The 17625-nt window shown below is 27.7% G+C and overlaps 2 protein-coding genes across 2 annotated transcripts in view; one reads left to right on the forward strand and one right to left on the reverse strand.

Moving 5' to 3' along the window:
- Window positions 1–13625, forward strand: part of Rh50 (Rhesus blood group-associated glycoprotein Rh50) — a 43923-nt gene extending 30298 nt beyond the window's left edge. The window contains exons 5-11 of the mRNA XM_014418247.2: window positions 7570–7708; window positions 8455–8621; window positions 8867–9004; window positions 10076–10209; window positions 10963–11041; window positions 12566–12668; window positions 12773–13625. Of these exons, the coding sequence (XP_014273733.1) occupies window positions 7570–7708; window positions 8455–8621; window positions 8867–9004; window positions 10076–10209; window positions 10963–11041; window positions 12566–12668; window positions 12773–12930 (918 nt within the window). The 3' untranslated portion in view covers window positions 12931–13625. The remainder of the gene's footprint in view (window positions 1–7569; window positions 7709–8454; window positions 8622–8866; window positions 9005–10075; window positions 10210–10962; window positions 11042–12565; window positions 12669–12772) is intronic.
- Window positions 13113–17625, reverse strand: part of LOC106679231 (mite group 2 allergen Lep d 2) — a 12366-nt gene continuing 7853 nt past the window's right edge. The window contains exons 2-4 of the mRNA XM_014418248.3: window positions 15491–15616; window positions 13451–13623; window positions 13113–13343 (exon numbers count right to left, since the gene is read on the reverse strand). Coding sequence (XP_014273734.1) covers window positions 13254–13343; window positions 13451–13623; window positions 15491–15616 — 389 coding nt within the window. The 3' untranslated portion in view covers window positions 13113–13253. The remainder of the gene's footprint in view (window positions 13344–13450; window positions 13624–15490; window positions 15617–17625) is intronic.

The raw sequence follows: 17625 nt of genomic DNA on the forward strand, positions 1-17625 counted from the left end.
ATATTTTGATAAACTCAGTCATGGTTTCAGGAAGAAATCTATCAGTGATGGATTCTTACATGAAGCTCGTTACATTCAACAACTATTCCACAACAGAGATTTTGTTTTTTTAAACAAAATCTTATCAAACGAAATAAAAAAACAATACAATATAGAGAAAAAAATACAGAAATCTAACAATGATCGACAAAGTTTGATCTCTTTAATTAAATTACAATGTATAGAAAATTATGAAAGTGGAGATGATAAACTGAGCATCGATAGCTTGTCTAACTCTCAATCTGGGTTTATTAAGAATGTAGGTAGTGGTATTCCAGAAGTATATTTAAAGAGAAAAAAACAATTTTCTCTAAGCACTTCCTCATATGAACATGAAACAATGGAAAAGTATGAAAGTGAAGATGAAAAACTGAGCATAGATAGTTTATCTATTCCTCAATCAAAGGTTCTTATGAAGACAAATTCTGAGATTAAAGAAAGCTCTTTAAGAAGTGATAAACCACTTTCTTCAAACTCATGCTGGTACAAAAATTATATGATTGAAAATATAGAAAATCTCTATTGTTCACAGCATACAAAAAAACACCATTCAGATATTAAGAAGTTAGAAACAAGTCAGTGTTACCCCTGTGCAACGCATGATAAGAAATGTAGCTTTAACGATCAAGATTTTAAAAAATATAGTGGTACTGATCGCTGCTCTTATGGGTCAATATATTTTAGAGAAACTGGAAAAGAGGACACAATTAGTATCGATAGTTTGTGTGATTCTTTGAATTAAATGATATCAAAATATGTATAATGTCAAAAATATTTGTAATTACATTGTACAGTGATTTATAATTAAGTTATACATTCCATTAAGTAATTGGGATCAGGATAATTTTGTTCAAAAATAGCCAATATAGGATAGGCTATTTTTGTGAAATATGTTTGATGACAAAAAATGAAAGATTAAGAAGTGGTCTCAGATCCTAATATCAAATTAAGGTTCATTTATATAATTTTCTGAACCAATATCCTAATACTTTTAACAATATAAGGCTGTGAAAACATTAATGAATTTAAAAAGTTATAGTACTGTTAATATTTTCTGTTAACTAAAATTGTCTACTTACTCAACTGTTTTTCTTTTCCTATACCAAAATCAAAAAGTGAATATTTACAGACAACATTCTCTGTCCAGAAGGATGAAGAAACCTCAGTCATTACTTTTTTTTTTTTTTTTTTTTAAATAAGTTGGCATAAATAATTGATTATTGATACAATTTTTTTAAATTAGTCTAATTCTATTTAAACTAATTCATAAAATGTGATTCTAAATTACCAACAATAATTCTTAAAAAATAAATTAATTAATAAACTTAAACTAAATAAATTATTATTTAAAAATATCTATTGTATGAAAACCAACAAGACTAACTCAATCGGAGAGAACAATAAGTAGTTCATAAGTTACCTTTAACATAGACAAACCCCATTAAATCTATTAATACTCAACAAATCTTAATTTTTTTCACATCTCCACCTTTTTATTTTTTAAGAACATGAAATTCGGTACTCATCTTTCACATAAAATATTGAGATTTTATAGAATTTTATAATAAAATGAATGAAATGATCCAGTATTTTGAAAATATCCTTGATATAAATACTAAATTCATATACTAGTGAATATAGAAATGAATAACAGGCAATTCTACTGGGATTTTTTTGTAAATTAAATGTTTCAAACTGTTAAATCTTTAAAATAAATGAGTACCAAATAATGAAAATTTCTAATGCATCAAGTGGAATAAGTACTAATATTCCTTATTAATTATGTAATGTTATTTTTTATACAATGATTGATCAGAAAGACAGTTAAATTTAATATCTTTAACCAATTTTTCCCAGAGTATTGGTCCACAGATCCTTGAAAGTTTGTGAGAATATCTCATGGGATCTGCAAAGGATTGAATTTCTCTATAAAATAAAGATAACTTAAAAGATTACAAAGAAGTGAATACATTTTTTAAAATTTTAGACTCTTGCCCTAATCTAATTAGCCTCTAATACTGTAAACCACTAAAAACTACTGCATATTAAAATTATCGTAAATTTTTTTTCTACTATTTGAATTTTGACATACCTCACTGCATACTTTATTTGTAATGACTGGATTTGGCCTCTCTTCACCAATATCATCTCTCACTTTTTCATTCAAAGGTAATTGATAGATGGGAATATTCCTCTATCCACACATTATGTGTTAATTCGTCTTTCATTCATTATATTTTTCTGCCCTCGCTATAGCATGAGTACTGCTGTAATACATACATACATATATACATGTGTACATTAGATCCACATTATATATAGTGAGGGTCTTCATTCTCTAGAAAATATTGGTAAAAGCAAGGATTCATTGTTTTTTGGTGTTTGTATTTTTATGTATAAACAGAACTGGCCATTGTTCCCAGTTGGGAATATTACAATATGACTTTTTTTAACCAATTCAGTTTTATATTGTTAAGACTGTCTAGCATATACAATTGTACATATATGGGCTTATATAATTAGCTTTAAAAAAAAAAAATTTAGGGATACAAACACAAATTTTTGAAAAAAAAAAAAAAATTTCTTGAATTTTCGAACTCAATATAGTTGACACTAAAAAACATGGGCATTTATGGCCTCTGGGTTTTATGCCCTAAAGCCCTATGAACAAGTACAATAACTAAAAGAAATATTTTCATATAATTAAATATTCTTTTAATTGTAAAATTGTAGAATCGTTTCCTGAACATTTTCCAAATTTTCAGTTAATTTAATGTTCTTATTAATAATGTTAATTTTGTTTTCGTAATTTACATTGGGGGCAAATAATACCTAAATAAATCTTATAAGACACGTGGCCTGTTTTGACTTATTTTCTTCAAAAATTATTTTATAATTATTTTATTATTTATTGAGTATGTTTGTCTGAATAGTTTGTCTAAACTTTGGCAGGTTTCATTCTATCAAGGCATTACAGTAAGTTAGCTTTTTTTATATTTGAAACTATTTTTCGGTTTATTATTTATAAAAATGAACCTTCGTAATAGACAAAAAAATAAATAAATAAAATAACCTCCCTCTCCTCAAAATTTGAGGTTATATGTTTCAAGATACCTAGAATAAATAAATAAATCTGCCCATTCCACATTTACACTTCTAACCCAGACTGTTGAGTCTGATATGTAATATTAATATATATATTAATTAAATAATAATTTAATAATTAAATATTATTAATGAAAGTAATAAACTGTTACTTCTAATAATAAACTATTATGCATAATATTTATGCTTTGTTCCTGAAAAGGGTTGATTTAAGGTTTGTTCGGTTTTGGCATAGTAAATTATGTTACTTCAAAGAAAAAGTGGTTTTTTTTTATTGATTTCTGATTTTGTCTGGTTAAGGGTTAATGTATGAAAATCTCCTAAATTTATCATCTGTTATAACAACTTGACCATATTTGAAGTAATTATTGAGAATAATACAAACATTTTGGAAATAATTAACATAATAATAATTAAGGCAATATATTTTTTTCATACCATTTATATCAAATTGACACCTTAGATGCTGTTCAAGTAAATAAAAAAAATTACTAACATTTTTTTTTTTTTAATTTGGATCTTTAATTCTCTTTGTAAGACACAAAAACACTGCCTTAAAGTAAATTTATGGTAATACCTTTCACATCAACATAAAAAATGTAACAATCATGAATAATTATTTTAGTTATAGAATAAATCAGTATTAGAATTGAAATATATAAACTGAATAAATACTGAAAAATTAAAAAATGCAAATAAATTAAGAAAAAACAATGAAGAACTCCAGAATCTAAACGTATGAAAATGAGATCAATTTCTGACACTAGTTATTTCAAAAATTCTAGATTATTGTGTTTTATTTAAAAAATGTTATGGTCCTTTATATAAGTCCTAATTTTATATTTGTTCTCCTCTGTATGAAGAGAACAAATATAAAAATAGAGGCACTATTTAAAGACCTTGGTATGTGCCAGTTCATCAGACCTGCAGAACAACATCGGGCATGTGGTATGGATGGACAATAAGACAATCCCACAGAGAAGTATGAATGAACAATGTAAGTTAACTGATTGGTGTCAGAAATTGAAAGGCAGCAATTAACCAAGAAGTCTGCTGATCTTAGCTGCTACTCAAGTTTCAAAAGATTATGATGTACCACCACTTAATAACATTACAAGTCATTTACCTATGCATCTTTAGAAAATCTGAAATTATTAACCTCCAATTATAAAATATTTGAAGATTAGATTAAATATACAGATAACATTTAGATTAAAGATACAGAAATATGGTCAATTTGATTTTCTTATAGAACCTCTGAAATAAACGGTAATATCCTTAACCAATAATTTAGTTTTTGATCCTGCTGGGTTTTTAACTGATGAAAAATAATTTATATAACTTAAATAATTCTTTAGGTCAAGAATGATGTTCTCTATCCAGCCTTGAATGGCTCATTTCCCCCTTTTTAATTCTGTCAAGACACGGAGATAAAATTGATACAGAAATCAAGCCTTCCCAATCCATTTCATAATTTTTACAACAGTGTTTATGGCATAATCATATTTTTTATAATGTAATATCATTGCATGAATTCCATAACTCTGGCATTTTAAGTAAGGAGGGCTTCATAAATAAAGACAATGGGAGTGTGTTTTCATAAACAGATGCCAGGATAGACTGTCCTACAACAAAGCAGCATGCCTGTTGCTTTGTTACCAGCAGTATCATAGTGTTGCCATCTACCGTTTTATTTACAAACCAAAATAATAAAACCTATTTTCTACAACAACGTATCCTTATATTGTGCTTGAAATAGATATTTAATCAACAGGGAATTTGAAATGTTTAATAAACAAAGTTTTTTTAAATGTATTGTTAGGACCCAAGAAGGGGAAAACAAATAGACTTAGCACTAACACTATAAGAACTCTTTACACTCATATCAGCCTCTGAAATGAAAAAAATATATATATATCCTATATTAATTGATTGTCTTGAGTTTGAAATAATAAAGTCTTGATGATTGAAATAAATCCTTGATGATTACTTCCATTTTTTGTGGTGAAAAATAAGCGTTAATAATAAAAAATATGCCTACTCCATATTAGAATGAACTAATATCAAAACACAATTCGCTCACACAAAAAATATATATGCACCTTTACCACAATGATTATTTCATTACCCTGTGGTGTGGAAATTTTAACAAAGAACCTAATCATCTGATTTGGGTATTCTCAATAATGATCATGTAGCGAGTTGATGGAATGCTTTAAGACATTTCCAAAGGAGGATCATCAGAGTGGAATAAGTGCTCAGTACACCAGCTGATTTACCCAGTTGTGGAAATTTTAGCCATTAAGACCACCATGCCATGAGTTCATGACACAGGGGCACTTTGTATCTATACAAAGGAGGTCGGAGCGGTACCCTCTGTATATGTAAGTAATAAAATATAATTTAAAGTTAAATTTATGAAAATATTATTATAGGTATTCTAGCTCAATGACAAATTAAGTGTAATATATAATTTCTTATAGTATCCCTATACTTTGTATGCTATTTTGAACAAAAAAGGATTGACTATATTATGACATAAGGAAACATAGTACAGAGTGGGTAATAAATGTGTTAATATAGAAACAACATAATACATAAGAAGTGACATGAAATTTCATTCATGGCTCAAAAATATATTGGAGTTATGGTGTTATAAAAATTTACACCATAAATAGCCTTTTAGAGAAATAAAGGCGAATGTTTCTCAAAATGCTTATTGTCTTCAAAATTGTAGCTTGTCACATTTTTGTCCCAAGCCTTTCAATTATACCTTATTTTTCCTAAAGTACAAATTTATTTGGAAGTTAATGAAAGCAGGAAAACAATTTTTAAAATCTAATACTGATGATTAAAACTAAATATTTATAATAAATGGTTAATAATTCCATAGGTAAATTTAAGTAGCCCCCTATTATTCCCTATTACTGCTTCTTAAAACTGAACTACTATCAATTTCTTATCCATTAATAGACATTTGTAAAAAAAAAATTACTGTCCATGATCTTATATATGATAAAGATATAGGTAGATAGTTACTATTTCTTTCTATATTATCATAATGATAATTACTTCAAGAATATATTTATTTAGTTTAATATTTTTGGAATGTCTCCAATGAATAGCCTGTTATAATTTAAGTGTTTAAAAATTAAAAATTCTAAGTTATATAAAAAAATTGTTTTTATCAATTTCAAAATTAACAATGATAATCTTAACTAAAGATAGATAGTTCCATCTGAATGATATGAAATTAATCTCAAGAACTAGAAATTTCAGGTTAAAAATGAAAGAATTATTTTTTTATTCAAAATACTTGCAAGTCCTTTTATAGGTACAGCTACTTCCTTTTTGTAGCAAACCCTTAAATTTTTGCTGAAAATTTATCAAAATTTTAGAAAATTGATATTTTTAATAAATTAAACAAACAATTTATTTTTTTAAATTTAAACATTCAAACAAATATATCTATTAATTCACATTGTATCTGGCCCAGAGAAATTATTTTTGGTTTGAGATCAGGAAAACAAGTTACATGACTTTTTAAAAAAAAACTCACCAAGGATCTAACCAAAATGTATTCAGTTCATCTTTATTTATAAAAGACACAAATGACAATTAAGACCGCTATTACTCAAAATAAAATACTTTGTATTCTTTATGTTTCATCAAAAAGTGTTGTGTAATTTAAAGAAAAATAATCAATTAATTAAAAAATATGCCTTGTTTTTAGACAAAACATGTGAATTGAGAGACAACTGGAAAACTGTTTCTTTTTTTACTAATCTCAGTCTGTTGAAAAAAATAGTCATATTAGTATATATTTTATATATATACTTAATTCATTTTCATTATGAAGCTAATAAAAACAACAATTTTGGTCAGGTTTATGGAAATTCCTCTACCTTTTTTAAACACTAATATAACTATTGAATAATGCCTTAAAACTCTTTTACATAAACTCATCAAATACCTTATAACAAATATTTTTAGTCCCTCCCAATCATTCTGTGACATTCTTTACAGTAATGATAGTATTATGCAATATTCCTGGTTATATTCCATAAACAATATAAAAAAGTTTCATCAACTAAGTAGGTAATGAACAATTATATAAGCATAGCATGCTTTCTTAATTCGAAATCTCAGAGATAAAATTTAATAGCAAATTAGGATTCCTATTTTATGAATACTTTATTTAGATGGTTCCATATGCCAGACAAGGTTAAAATTAATAAAAATTAAAAATTGGTTAAATGCTTTACCATACTTTATTTTTAAATCATCATGTTTTTAGAAAGTACCTTATTAGTTCAAATTTAGTTCTATGAAAGTAAATTAGGCATATTTTCATTAAACTAAATTTAAATTTGAAAATTGATCTGAAGTTTAGATTTATGAAAAATGCCTTAATATTTCATTTAGGTTCCTGATCCAGGAGGTTCAATTTACGTTCATGTATTTGGGGCTTATTTTGGATTATCTGTGTCTAGGATTCTTGGAAAACCAAAATGCTCAAATCTTGAAGCAACAAGTTACAATTCAGAATTGTTTGCTATGATAGGTAAGTCTAAATTTGAGATTTTTATGCTTTTAAATACTTGTACTTGAGATGTTACCCTTTTCATTAAACAATCTGCTGTTAGTCAATAACATCAACTTAACTAGTCAAGATTTCTATAGTTAGCAAATAGGAAAACAATTTAAACCCAAAGTTATGGTTTTAACACAGACAAATGCTTACAACGTATACATTTTGTGTTTATAAATACCTTAATTTTATCAATTTCTTTACATATATAATCTTTTATATAAATTTATACATATATGCAGAATATATTCTTGTTATCATTTAGTCTTACATCTGCTGTAATTATATAAATTGAAAAATAACTGAACTTGCCATCTACCCTTAGTTTTTTTAATCAATTGCAGTTTGAAAGTTTTTTTTTATCATAGCACTTTGTTCCCAAAAAGTGAAAATATGCTTTATACATTGCTCATATTATGCTTTTTATCACATTTTGAAGCGACATTTTCTTCTATTTTAGTCAAATTTTTGTGAATTTTATTTAGCAAGTATTAAGCTTTTTTATCAATCACTTTTTGGTCTTTGGCACATTGATTTAGTGGTATAATGAGCTAAGGTGCATATCAAAATGAAGTATAACCACAACTTTATCCAACAATTTGAAAATTCATATGACTTTACTTATATATTTAGAAGTTATTTTTGTTAGTATGTTTTCTTATGCAAAATAAGTAAATTTCGTGATGAAACTTTATTTACAATATATACATTCTTTATAGGAACCTTATTTTTGTGGGTGTTCTGGCCAAGTTTTAATGGTGTCCTTTGTAATGCCGATGATGAACAACAGAGAGCAATTATCAATACCTATATCGCATTAACAGCATCATGTGTAACCACATTTGCTATATCAACCCTTACTGACAGTAACAGAAAGCTAACAATGGTACTTTTTAATTAAATTTAAATCTTAAAAGTTCTTGAATTGTTTTTTATCAATAACAAATGTTGATTTATATTATTACACTTTTTTTTTTTAATTTGTCTGAAAAAAACTATATAAATAACATTACATTATTACTTTAAATGATTTTCTTCTTCACAGATGTACATACTTTTTTCCATAAATTATATGTGAGCTCTGTTTCATTATACTTATTATGATGATCACTTTAAAATCAATTTTCTCAGGGGCACATTCAAAATGCAACACTAGCTGGTGGTGTAGCAGTTGGAACTGTCACAACTTTAATGATACATCCATTTGGAGCAATTATCATTGGTATCGGTGGTGGTGTTATTTCCACATTAGGTTTTGTATACGTTCAAGTATGTATAGTGGCGTTTATTTCTCTAATCTAGTAGTACATTTATTGCATGATTAATATAAAACCATAAATGATTAAAAGGTCAATAAATAATTATTAAGCAATTATGAGCACAAATTAAAGCAGTAATATAACTTTCTGTGTTTTTCTTTGTTTACTGCATCTCTAACCATTTCCTCCTTGATTAATAGTTATTGCAATTAACTAGGAAATACATTTTATTCTATTGTCCTAATGATATCAATTGTCTTATCCAGGTTTTTCTGTGGATATATTTCTGCACCAATGCCCAATAAGAAATATTTCTGCCTAAATCTTGCTATAACTCAATCTATCACTCTTTATAGTTCGTCATTGAGAAAATATTTTCTCTTGCTCCCTGTAGAGACCACCAGTATTTTTTATTACTTTTTTTTTAGTGTGGATAAAACAAGTCTTATGCAAAAACTGAAGCTATTTCGCAGCTGTACACATATCTATTTGATTTTTTCATTTAACAAAAAAAAAAAAAATACTGTTGATGTTTTGTGTTAAATTAAATTTTGATTTAAAATTGATATATTATTATTATTTTTATGCCAAGGTTAATAAAAATTAATACTTTTAGTCAAAATATTTATTTATTATTTAGGCAATTATGTTAATATTCAAAATACTTATTTTTTCCTTTAAATAAATTCATGATTACAATTGCTATAGTTGTGAATAGTTGATAAATAACAGAAGTGATAATTCAAAGAATAAATTGTCCCACTGAAACATTTTTTTTTATCTACATAAAAAATTGGCTACCTCAAAAATGATTAGAGGGGGAGTTTTGACACTTCTTAGATCTATTCAGCCCTAAAATGGATATCATTCGTAAGGGGCGAAATAAGGCTGTTGGCTATCTATTTTAGAAAAAGTCAGCAATTACTCTATAAATTACATAATACTCTTCAACTCTTATATAAAAACACTATTCTTCCATCAATTTATTTAGGTAAATATGGCGAAAAATAAAATAATCTTTACCACATAAATATTTATACATGGTTTTTATTGTGTAATTACTAATAGTATCTCATTATAGAAATGGCTCGAACGGCGGACTGGTCTTCATGATTCATGTGGAGTGCATAACCTCCATGGCTTACCTGGAATGTTTGGTGGTATCACTAGTGCCATTGTAGCTGCAATTGCTTCGCAGGAAGTATATGGACCAAGGTACATGCTAGTTCTAAAAGTACCAAAACAATATAACAAATCTTATTCTCTAATTAAAGGGCCATTAATGGTTAAGTAATTTACAATATAGAATACATTTTGTTGGCATAACAATTTATTTTTGGGTGAAAGGTTCAATTATTTTGTTTTTCCAGCCATCTCAGCAAAAATAACTTTTTTCCCATTCTTTTTTCTTCTTTGTTATTATATTAGATCTAAGCTGAAATATAATTTTTAATCTCACTCAAATGAGTTGCATCCAAACATGTGAGGATATAAATTGCGCCTGACGATCCAATCAAAATTAATAAAAACCAAATATTTATATAGAATTATGGATGTAGAAGAATGAACAGGCATTGTTATGGGTTCAGATAAAATGTAAGATTTCTGAAAATGAAAACACCTCAGAATGTCGGATAGAAATTTAAACATAACTAAAATAAATTTTTAAAGGAGGTTCCATTCACAACATAACTAATCATTGGGGTTAATTTAGGCCCAAGTGATGAATGCTACATCTCTATTATTTAAGTTCCATAAAACAATTCAAAATAACCAAGTTTTGAAATGCTACAGTGTTTTCTAACTAGTATAATATCAGTGTTAATACATAGCAACATTCCTTAATTTGATTTCCAATGACCATTTTTTAAAATTAATTAATTTAAATAAAATCAATGATCTAATTATTAATTAAACTTATCTTAAATGAAAATAATATAAAAATTTATTGAAGTTATTATTTTCCAGATTATTTTTAATATATAAAGCACGAGCACCAGAAGCGTTTAGTCCTGAACTTAAGGAACTTCAACATAGTCTAATCCAGGTAAAAAAAAATCACAAATTAAAAATGATTGATTAACATATAGCCAGGAACTTAAAATATCAGAGATCATTCCAAAAATCCTTTATTTATTTTAATTTTTTACATATTCTTTGAAGTAGTTCAATTTTTTACAGTCTGATTTGTAAACTGGTATAATTGATTGTTTTCTAACAAATATTTAGATTTAAATCAATACATTTAATAATATTAATTTGTTATATATACGCAAAAGGTAAGTTTCTGTTGAATTTTCTTTCACATTTACTTCAGTATTATTTTATTATTTAACCAACAGATGGAGTAAAATTTCAGAACTTTACTAACTGAATTATTCCTGAATGATTTCTCTTTTCTTTAGCTGATTATAAACTACTAAAAGTTTTAAATCCAGATAGTAAAGTCTTATGAAGAATGCTTTCAACACAACTCATTCTAATCTGAGCATAAAACATAACACACTCAGCTTTCCAAAAAATATCAAATAATCAACAATCCTCTCCACTATCTGAGACAAAAATGTTTCAATCCAAAATGTTATTATGCTGTGAAGGTAAAGCCGTAATTAAATTCTAAGAAAACCAATATGGTTTTATTAGGTTGTGGGTTCATTTCTTATAAGAATTATTATTTTCCCATATAATCATTATTTCCTTATATCAATTTTTTTTAATCTGAACATCCATCATGTATCTCCAAATGTCTTCAAATTGCTTAAATAATTTCTTCCTACCCATTATATTTCTAGGATGCACTTATATTCTATAAGTGAATACATCTTTAGTGAAAATATTTAAATAATATGATGTAACGAAACTTTAAATTATATGTACGTACATGACAATATTTCATAATAGAAATAGATGCAATTGACAAAATTAGGTTAATACAGATTATAAGATTTTAATTGTAAACATATAATATATAGAAAAAAATGTTGATAATATTAAATTGATTGTTGCAATTGTAGGATACAAGTATATGAATATGGGGTAAATGTTGTACAAAAAATAGAATTGTATAGTGTTGTAATTGGAAGTTTTTCCCCCTCATCATATTAACAAACAGCTCATTACTTTTTTATACTCCAGCTCATTCTAGTGAAGTATATAACATATCATTTCTTATAATTTTGTTTAATTAAATTTAAAAGTACATTTTATTTTTCAAATATATATTATTTAATTTTATTTCATCTGAATAAGTTGTATTTTACTTCCTTAACTAAATTAGAAAAGACTTATATGTATATATGGAGAACAGAGTAGCTCAGTGGCAAGGCACAGTGCTACTAATTCTAAGGACTTGGGTTCGAATCCGACTGCCAAATAATTATTTATTCTATTACTCTAGCCATGAGTCAACCATGTGGATTTGGGAATCCTCTAGGTTCCACCCATCCTCATAAAGTGGGTACCTTTAATTGGGTAAAAATCTGGTGATCAAGTGCGATCCTGACCAAATCACCTCCTAGCACAGCCGTTTGCAATGGAAATTGATTTTATCTATAGATATATGATGTTCTAGGTACTTCCTGGAGAGAACCGTTCCGCACTAGGTCAAGCAGTTTATCAACTCCTAGGGCTTGCAGTTACTTTAGTTGTCGCAGTAACCTCTGGAATCTTTACTGGTTTGTTATCACACTGCTGAATATATTTGATAAAATCACAACTTATTAGCTAGATTGGATCAATTTGAGAAGATCCTTAAACAAATTTTTTTTTTTTTTGTCAGGTTTGATTTTGAAAGTGACAAGCCGTTGGACTGGTACAGTCCCAGAGGAATATATTCACAATGATGAACTTTACTGGAATCTGGAACAGGAAGAGGATAAGAAAACTAGGCCTCTCGAGCTTGAGACTGGAAGTAACAACACATTGAATGTTGTTTGAGTTAAGAATATTTCGAACAATTTGATGTTTAAGGGATGAGTGATCATCAATATTTTTTATTAAAATTTTATCCTGATAGCGATTAATTCTGTTTTTAAAAATATTTAAAAACTTTAAAACAATCTATTTGTTAAGTCTGTTTAATAAAAGAACTTCAGCATCCATAGAAATTAATTTTCAAGTATAATACAAAACATGTTTATTTTGTAAATTTCCAGAGCAAAGACCAAAGGATATATTTACTTTTTGATATTAATAAATAGTTTTCATCAAAAATTACAAATATTTTTTATATAATGTACAAGACTTAAACTAGAACCGCTTCAAACAAGCCTCATCTTGAACATAAAACAGCATTCCTTCTCAGGGCCAGCTTTTTCTTCCCAAATCTTCCATTTAATATCAAACTTTTGCTGAGAACAGATAAATAAGTGTTATAAAACTTTAATCTTAAAAGAGAGTAATTTAAATAAATTAAACTATTATAATTTGAAATCTAAAATCAGGTAATGATACTTACAGCAGGGAAAGACTTTGAGATATCAAGAGTATAATTGTATGATTTTTGTACACCTTTAGCAACAGGGCATTCTGTAACCTTGCATAAATCAGTATCCATACCGATAAATGGTAGATCTGCAAGTACTGTTGACCAATAGGCTCGTGTTTTCAATGGTTCTACTGGATCATAATCTGCCAAAGTATAAATAAATAACAGTCATTACAAATAGTTATATGAACATATAACTAAAAATAGTGCTTTTTAAATATTTTCTAAAATTGAAATTTATTCCTGTAATATTGTAATTTGGTTAAAATGGGCTTGCTTTGAGGAAAATCTACTATCAACAAAATATTTATTATTTCCACTATAAAAGAAATGATTGGTTGATTGAGGATACTAATGGATCTTTGAGTGGATTTTTGACCATAATCTAAAGTATTGGTAAGAGCTCATCCAGGAGACTACACTTTGGATAAATGCCTGAGATAGATACTTCAGCTTCAGACCTTCTGAAGTTGTTTTCTAATAATGTATATTTCCTACTCAACTTATATTTTGATGAGATAAGAAAAGTCACCTGGCTTATCAAACACCTCTCAGACACTCTCTTCCCAGGAGATGTGTGGTCTTCTTCTTGGTCTTTTTTTCTCTACATGGGTCTCATAGGTTTTTTTTTCCTGATCTCTCCCAAGCAGCTGTCTTAATGACCTTATTTTGTACTTGTCTGGAATGTTGTCAGCCAGATTAACTTTGAGGCTAGCCTGTATGGTGCCTTTCCTAAACCTACATCATGAGACCTCTTCTTCTACTGTATGAAGGTGGCATATCTCCGTGGATTGCTTTCTATTCATTTGTTTTTAGGCGATAGTCCATGATTCAGAGTAGTATAATAGAATAGAGAGAAATATCAATTTATAGCTGGCCTATTCATTTTTGTTTGCTACTTCTCTTTTAATCTGAAAATCCCACTGGAACTTTTTCTTGGATCAACTTTTTCACATCCTTTGTCCAATAGTTCTTTTGGACCAGATCCAGCACTCTCCTCACTGCAAACCAATGTTGAGGCATCAAGGAAGATCTCCCTAAAAGCTGTCCAGCTCCTAAATGTGTCATCATAATTCCATGGTCTATTATAGTCTAATGCTATTCTTTCTATTTCTTCTTGAAACTAAGTCATCATTTAATACTACTTCAAATAGTATGATTGATGACTCCTTTCTGTTATAGAAAATAGATTTTATTATTTTGGTTAGTAATAAAACAGTAGATGGCGACACTAGGATACTGCTGAGAACAAAGCAACAGGCATGCTGCTTTGTTCTATAACAGTCTATCATGGCATCCATTAGTGGACACACTCTCATCGTCTTTATTTATAAAATCCTCCCTAAATTCCACAACACTTCCTTGGAATTCTTGTATCTTATTCATTGGTTTGAATTTATTCAAGAGTAAATTTGTTCTTCAGTAGGAGATAATGGTCAATTTCAATCTTGAATCCTCTTTTAAATCTGGCATCCTGTATTTCCCAGAACTCTCTTCTCAGGGTTCCTGTAAAGGGGGCTGCTTCCGCAGAGCTCTTTGACCATCTTCCACATCTCGGACATCTACCTGGGAAAGATGGTTAGGGATGAATACTGTTATTGACCGTTATGTGGGAGGGAATTTAGTGTGCTGTACTTAATGTACAAGTATGAATAACGGTAAACTGGTCCCTCCAACTGGAGATCCATTGACTTGTGAATGAAATTATAAATGTTAAATAAGTTTAGTTTAGAATTTCATTGGTATTACAGTTTGAGGAAGATAAATGTTATAGGGAGTGGGAGTCTTTCTTTCATGATAGATTTGCTGTAGATTCAGTATTTTCAAAATTATGACAGTTGCAATCAGAAAAAAAACACCTCATTGAAATAACCAATACTACTTACTTTGGTTACTAGTGATAGTATGCAGATTCATGAATTTGATTATTAAAATAATCACTTCCAACAAGAACAAAATAAAACAGATTTATTCACATATTTGATTTTTTTTTTAAAAATATTATAATACCTAAAGTATACTTGAACCCAATTGAGGCATACTCTCCCCTTTTGATTTTGCAAGGCTCATTTTTAGCAGCTTCAGGGCATGGTTCAATGTTAACATCTGTTATGGTACATTGCTTCCCATTTTTACCTGCAAAATTCATCCATAACTACGTTAAAATAAATATTATATATTTGTATTTTATTTTTTAAATAAATACAAGCAAAATAAAATCTATAGATAACAAAATATTCAATAATCATTAATCCAAATTAATCAATCTCAAAACAGCCCATGAAGGGCCAAAGAGAAGGCATTGGTAGACTTATAATACTGGAATTATTATGATTAGAATATTGTATTTATAAGAAGGCACTTATAATATTGGTTGTTTAAAGGATTTAATGCACTTATGAAACTAATCCAAGAATGGAGGGTAGAGTAATTGTTCTGTGATTGGGTTAGTTAAAAAACATTGATGATTCCAAATTATATGTAAAATGACAGGGAATAAGGTTGTATGTGGAAAAATGGAGACTAACTTTGCAGCTACTGTTTTTTTTATTTGACAAAAATATATGCCCATCCTGGTATTTGAAAATCTTCAGTTTCAGTATTTCTGAATTTGATTTTAGACATTGAGTCTTGTTGCTATTAGCCAGAGATTTATAGTCAACACTTTCCATTGGATGTCTCTATCTCAATGTTAAATTTCAAAAATATCTCTTAACTATTGAAACTTTTTATCTTTGAGAGAGAATGAACTGTAACCAAATCAGTTCAGAGGTTATCTATTATGATGGTTCTTTTATCATGTGTTTTATCAATCAATACACCCAACAATCATAATCAAACAGATAAATTTGGTCAGCAAAACATTGATCAATTAATAAAACCTATTTATTTCAGAGCTTTAGTGACAGACAAACCTGATTAATAACTAGAAAAAAATTATAATTTTCACATTTAACAATTGAATTTTTAATAAAAAAGATTAATAAATTATAATTTCTTAATATTTTAAAATAATTTTTAGAATGAATATCAACATCGCAGAATTCTTCAAATTTAGTTAATCTATTTTTTTTATATTAAATTTGTAGTTATGTTTGATACATTAAGTTTAAAATAATACTAAAAGAAAAGAAATTTAATTTTTTTTTTTTATCAAATAAATTTTGAAATAACATAATTCTATGAATTTCTTTATAGTTTTATATTAATTTTTTCATATCAAATTTAATGTTACATTAATATTGGCCAAATCAGCTATAATTACTAATTGATTTAATACATAGGAAATAATGTTTATCAATTAATCTATGAACAAAAAACTATTCATTAGTGTTAAGAAAAACGTTAATTAAAAAGTATTGGTTGTTGTTAGTATAGAGGAGCAGCAGTGGTGGATGCAGTAATTTCCTGAAGGGGTTTGCACCACAGCAGTAACTGTTGCAGCCACTACGATCATATAAATTATGACATAAAACTATGAGATTTGTACTAACAGGATGTGCCTGACAGTTGACTGTACTTATTGCATTCTGCGCATATGTGAGATCTGGTACATGTAGAATGGCTTCACAGAGAACTGTCACACCTTACAATCTCTTAACACCAACCATACATCTAACTTATGAATTGTACGTTTCATATTTGATGTTTCTCTATGGTGAGGGTTTTTGTTGACTGTATTTAATCATCTCAGTGTTTGGGATGCTGTTTTTTCAGGTGTAGGGATGATACCATCACACCTATGACTTTAAAAAATTAACGATTAACGATTTTAAAAAATTTAATCATATATTAAGTAAGCTAGAGGCCTATTTAGAGGCCAGATTTATTTCTGCAAAATAACAATGACTTATCCTGGCCAGGGACTTTAAATTTTATCTTGATTATTCAAATGAGAAAAGTATTCACTTTTTATTTTATGGAACTATTTTCGTGTGAAATTTGAGACAGAAATAATAGAATTTGAATATTTACTTCTTTTGTTATGTTTGTAATTTGTAAACTAAACTTAATAAAAATTTTAAATAAGATTTTATTACAAGGAAGGTCAGTGGATCTCAAAAGTACTCTTGCCCAATAAAAGAACCTGTGCCCTAAAAAAATTGTGTAAGAATGGATGTAACAATTTCTATTAAAATATATAT

Source organism: Halyomorpha halys, unplaced genomic scaffold (assembly GCF_000696795.3).
Source record: "Halyomorpha halys isolate HHAL.00 unplaced genomic scaffold, Hhal_1.1 Scaffold185.1, whole genome shotgun sequence".
Lineage (NCBI taxonomy): Eukaryota > Metazoa > Arthropoda > Insecta > Hemiptera > Pentatomidae > Halyomorpha > Halyomorpha halys.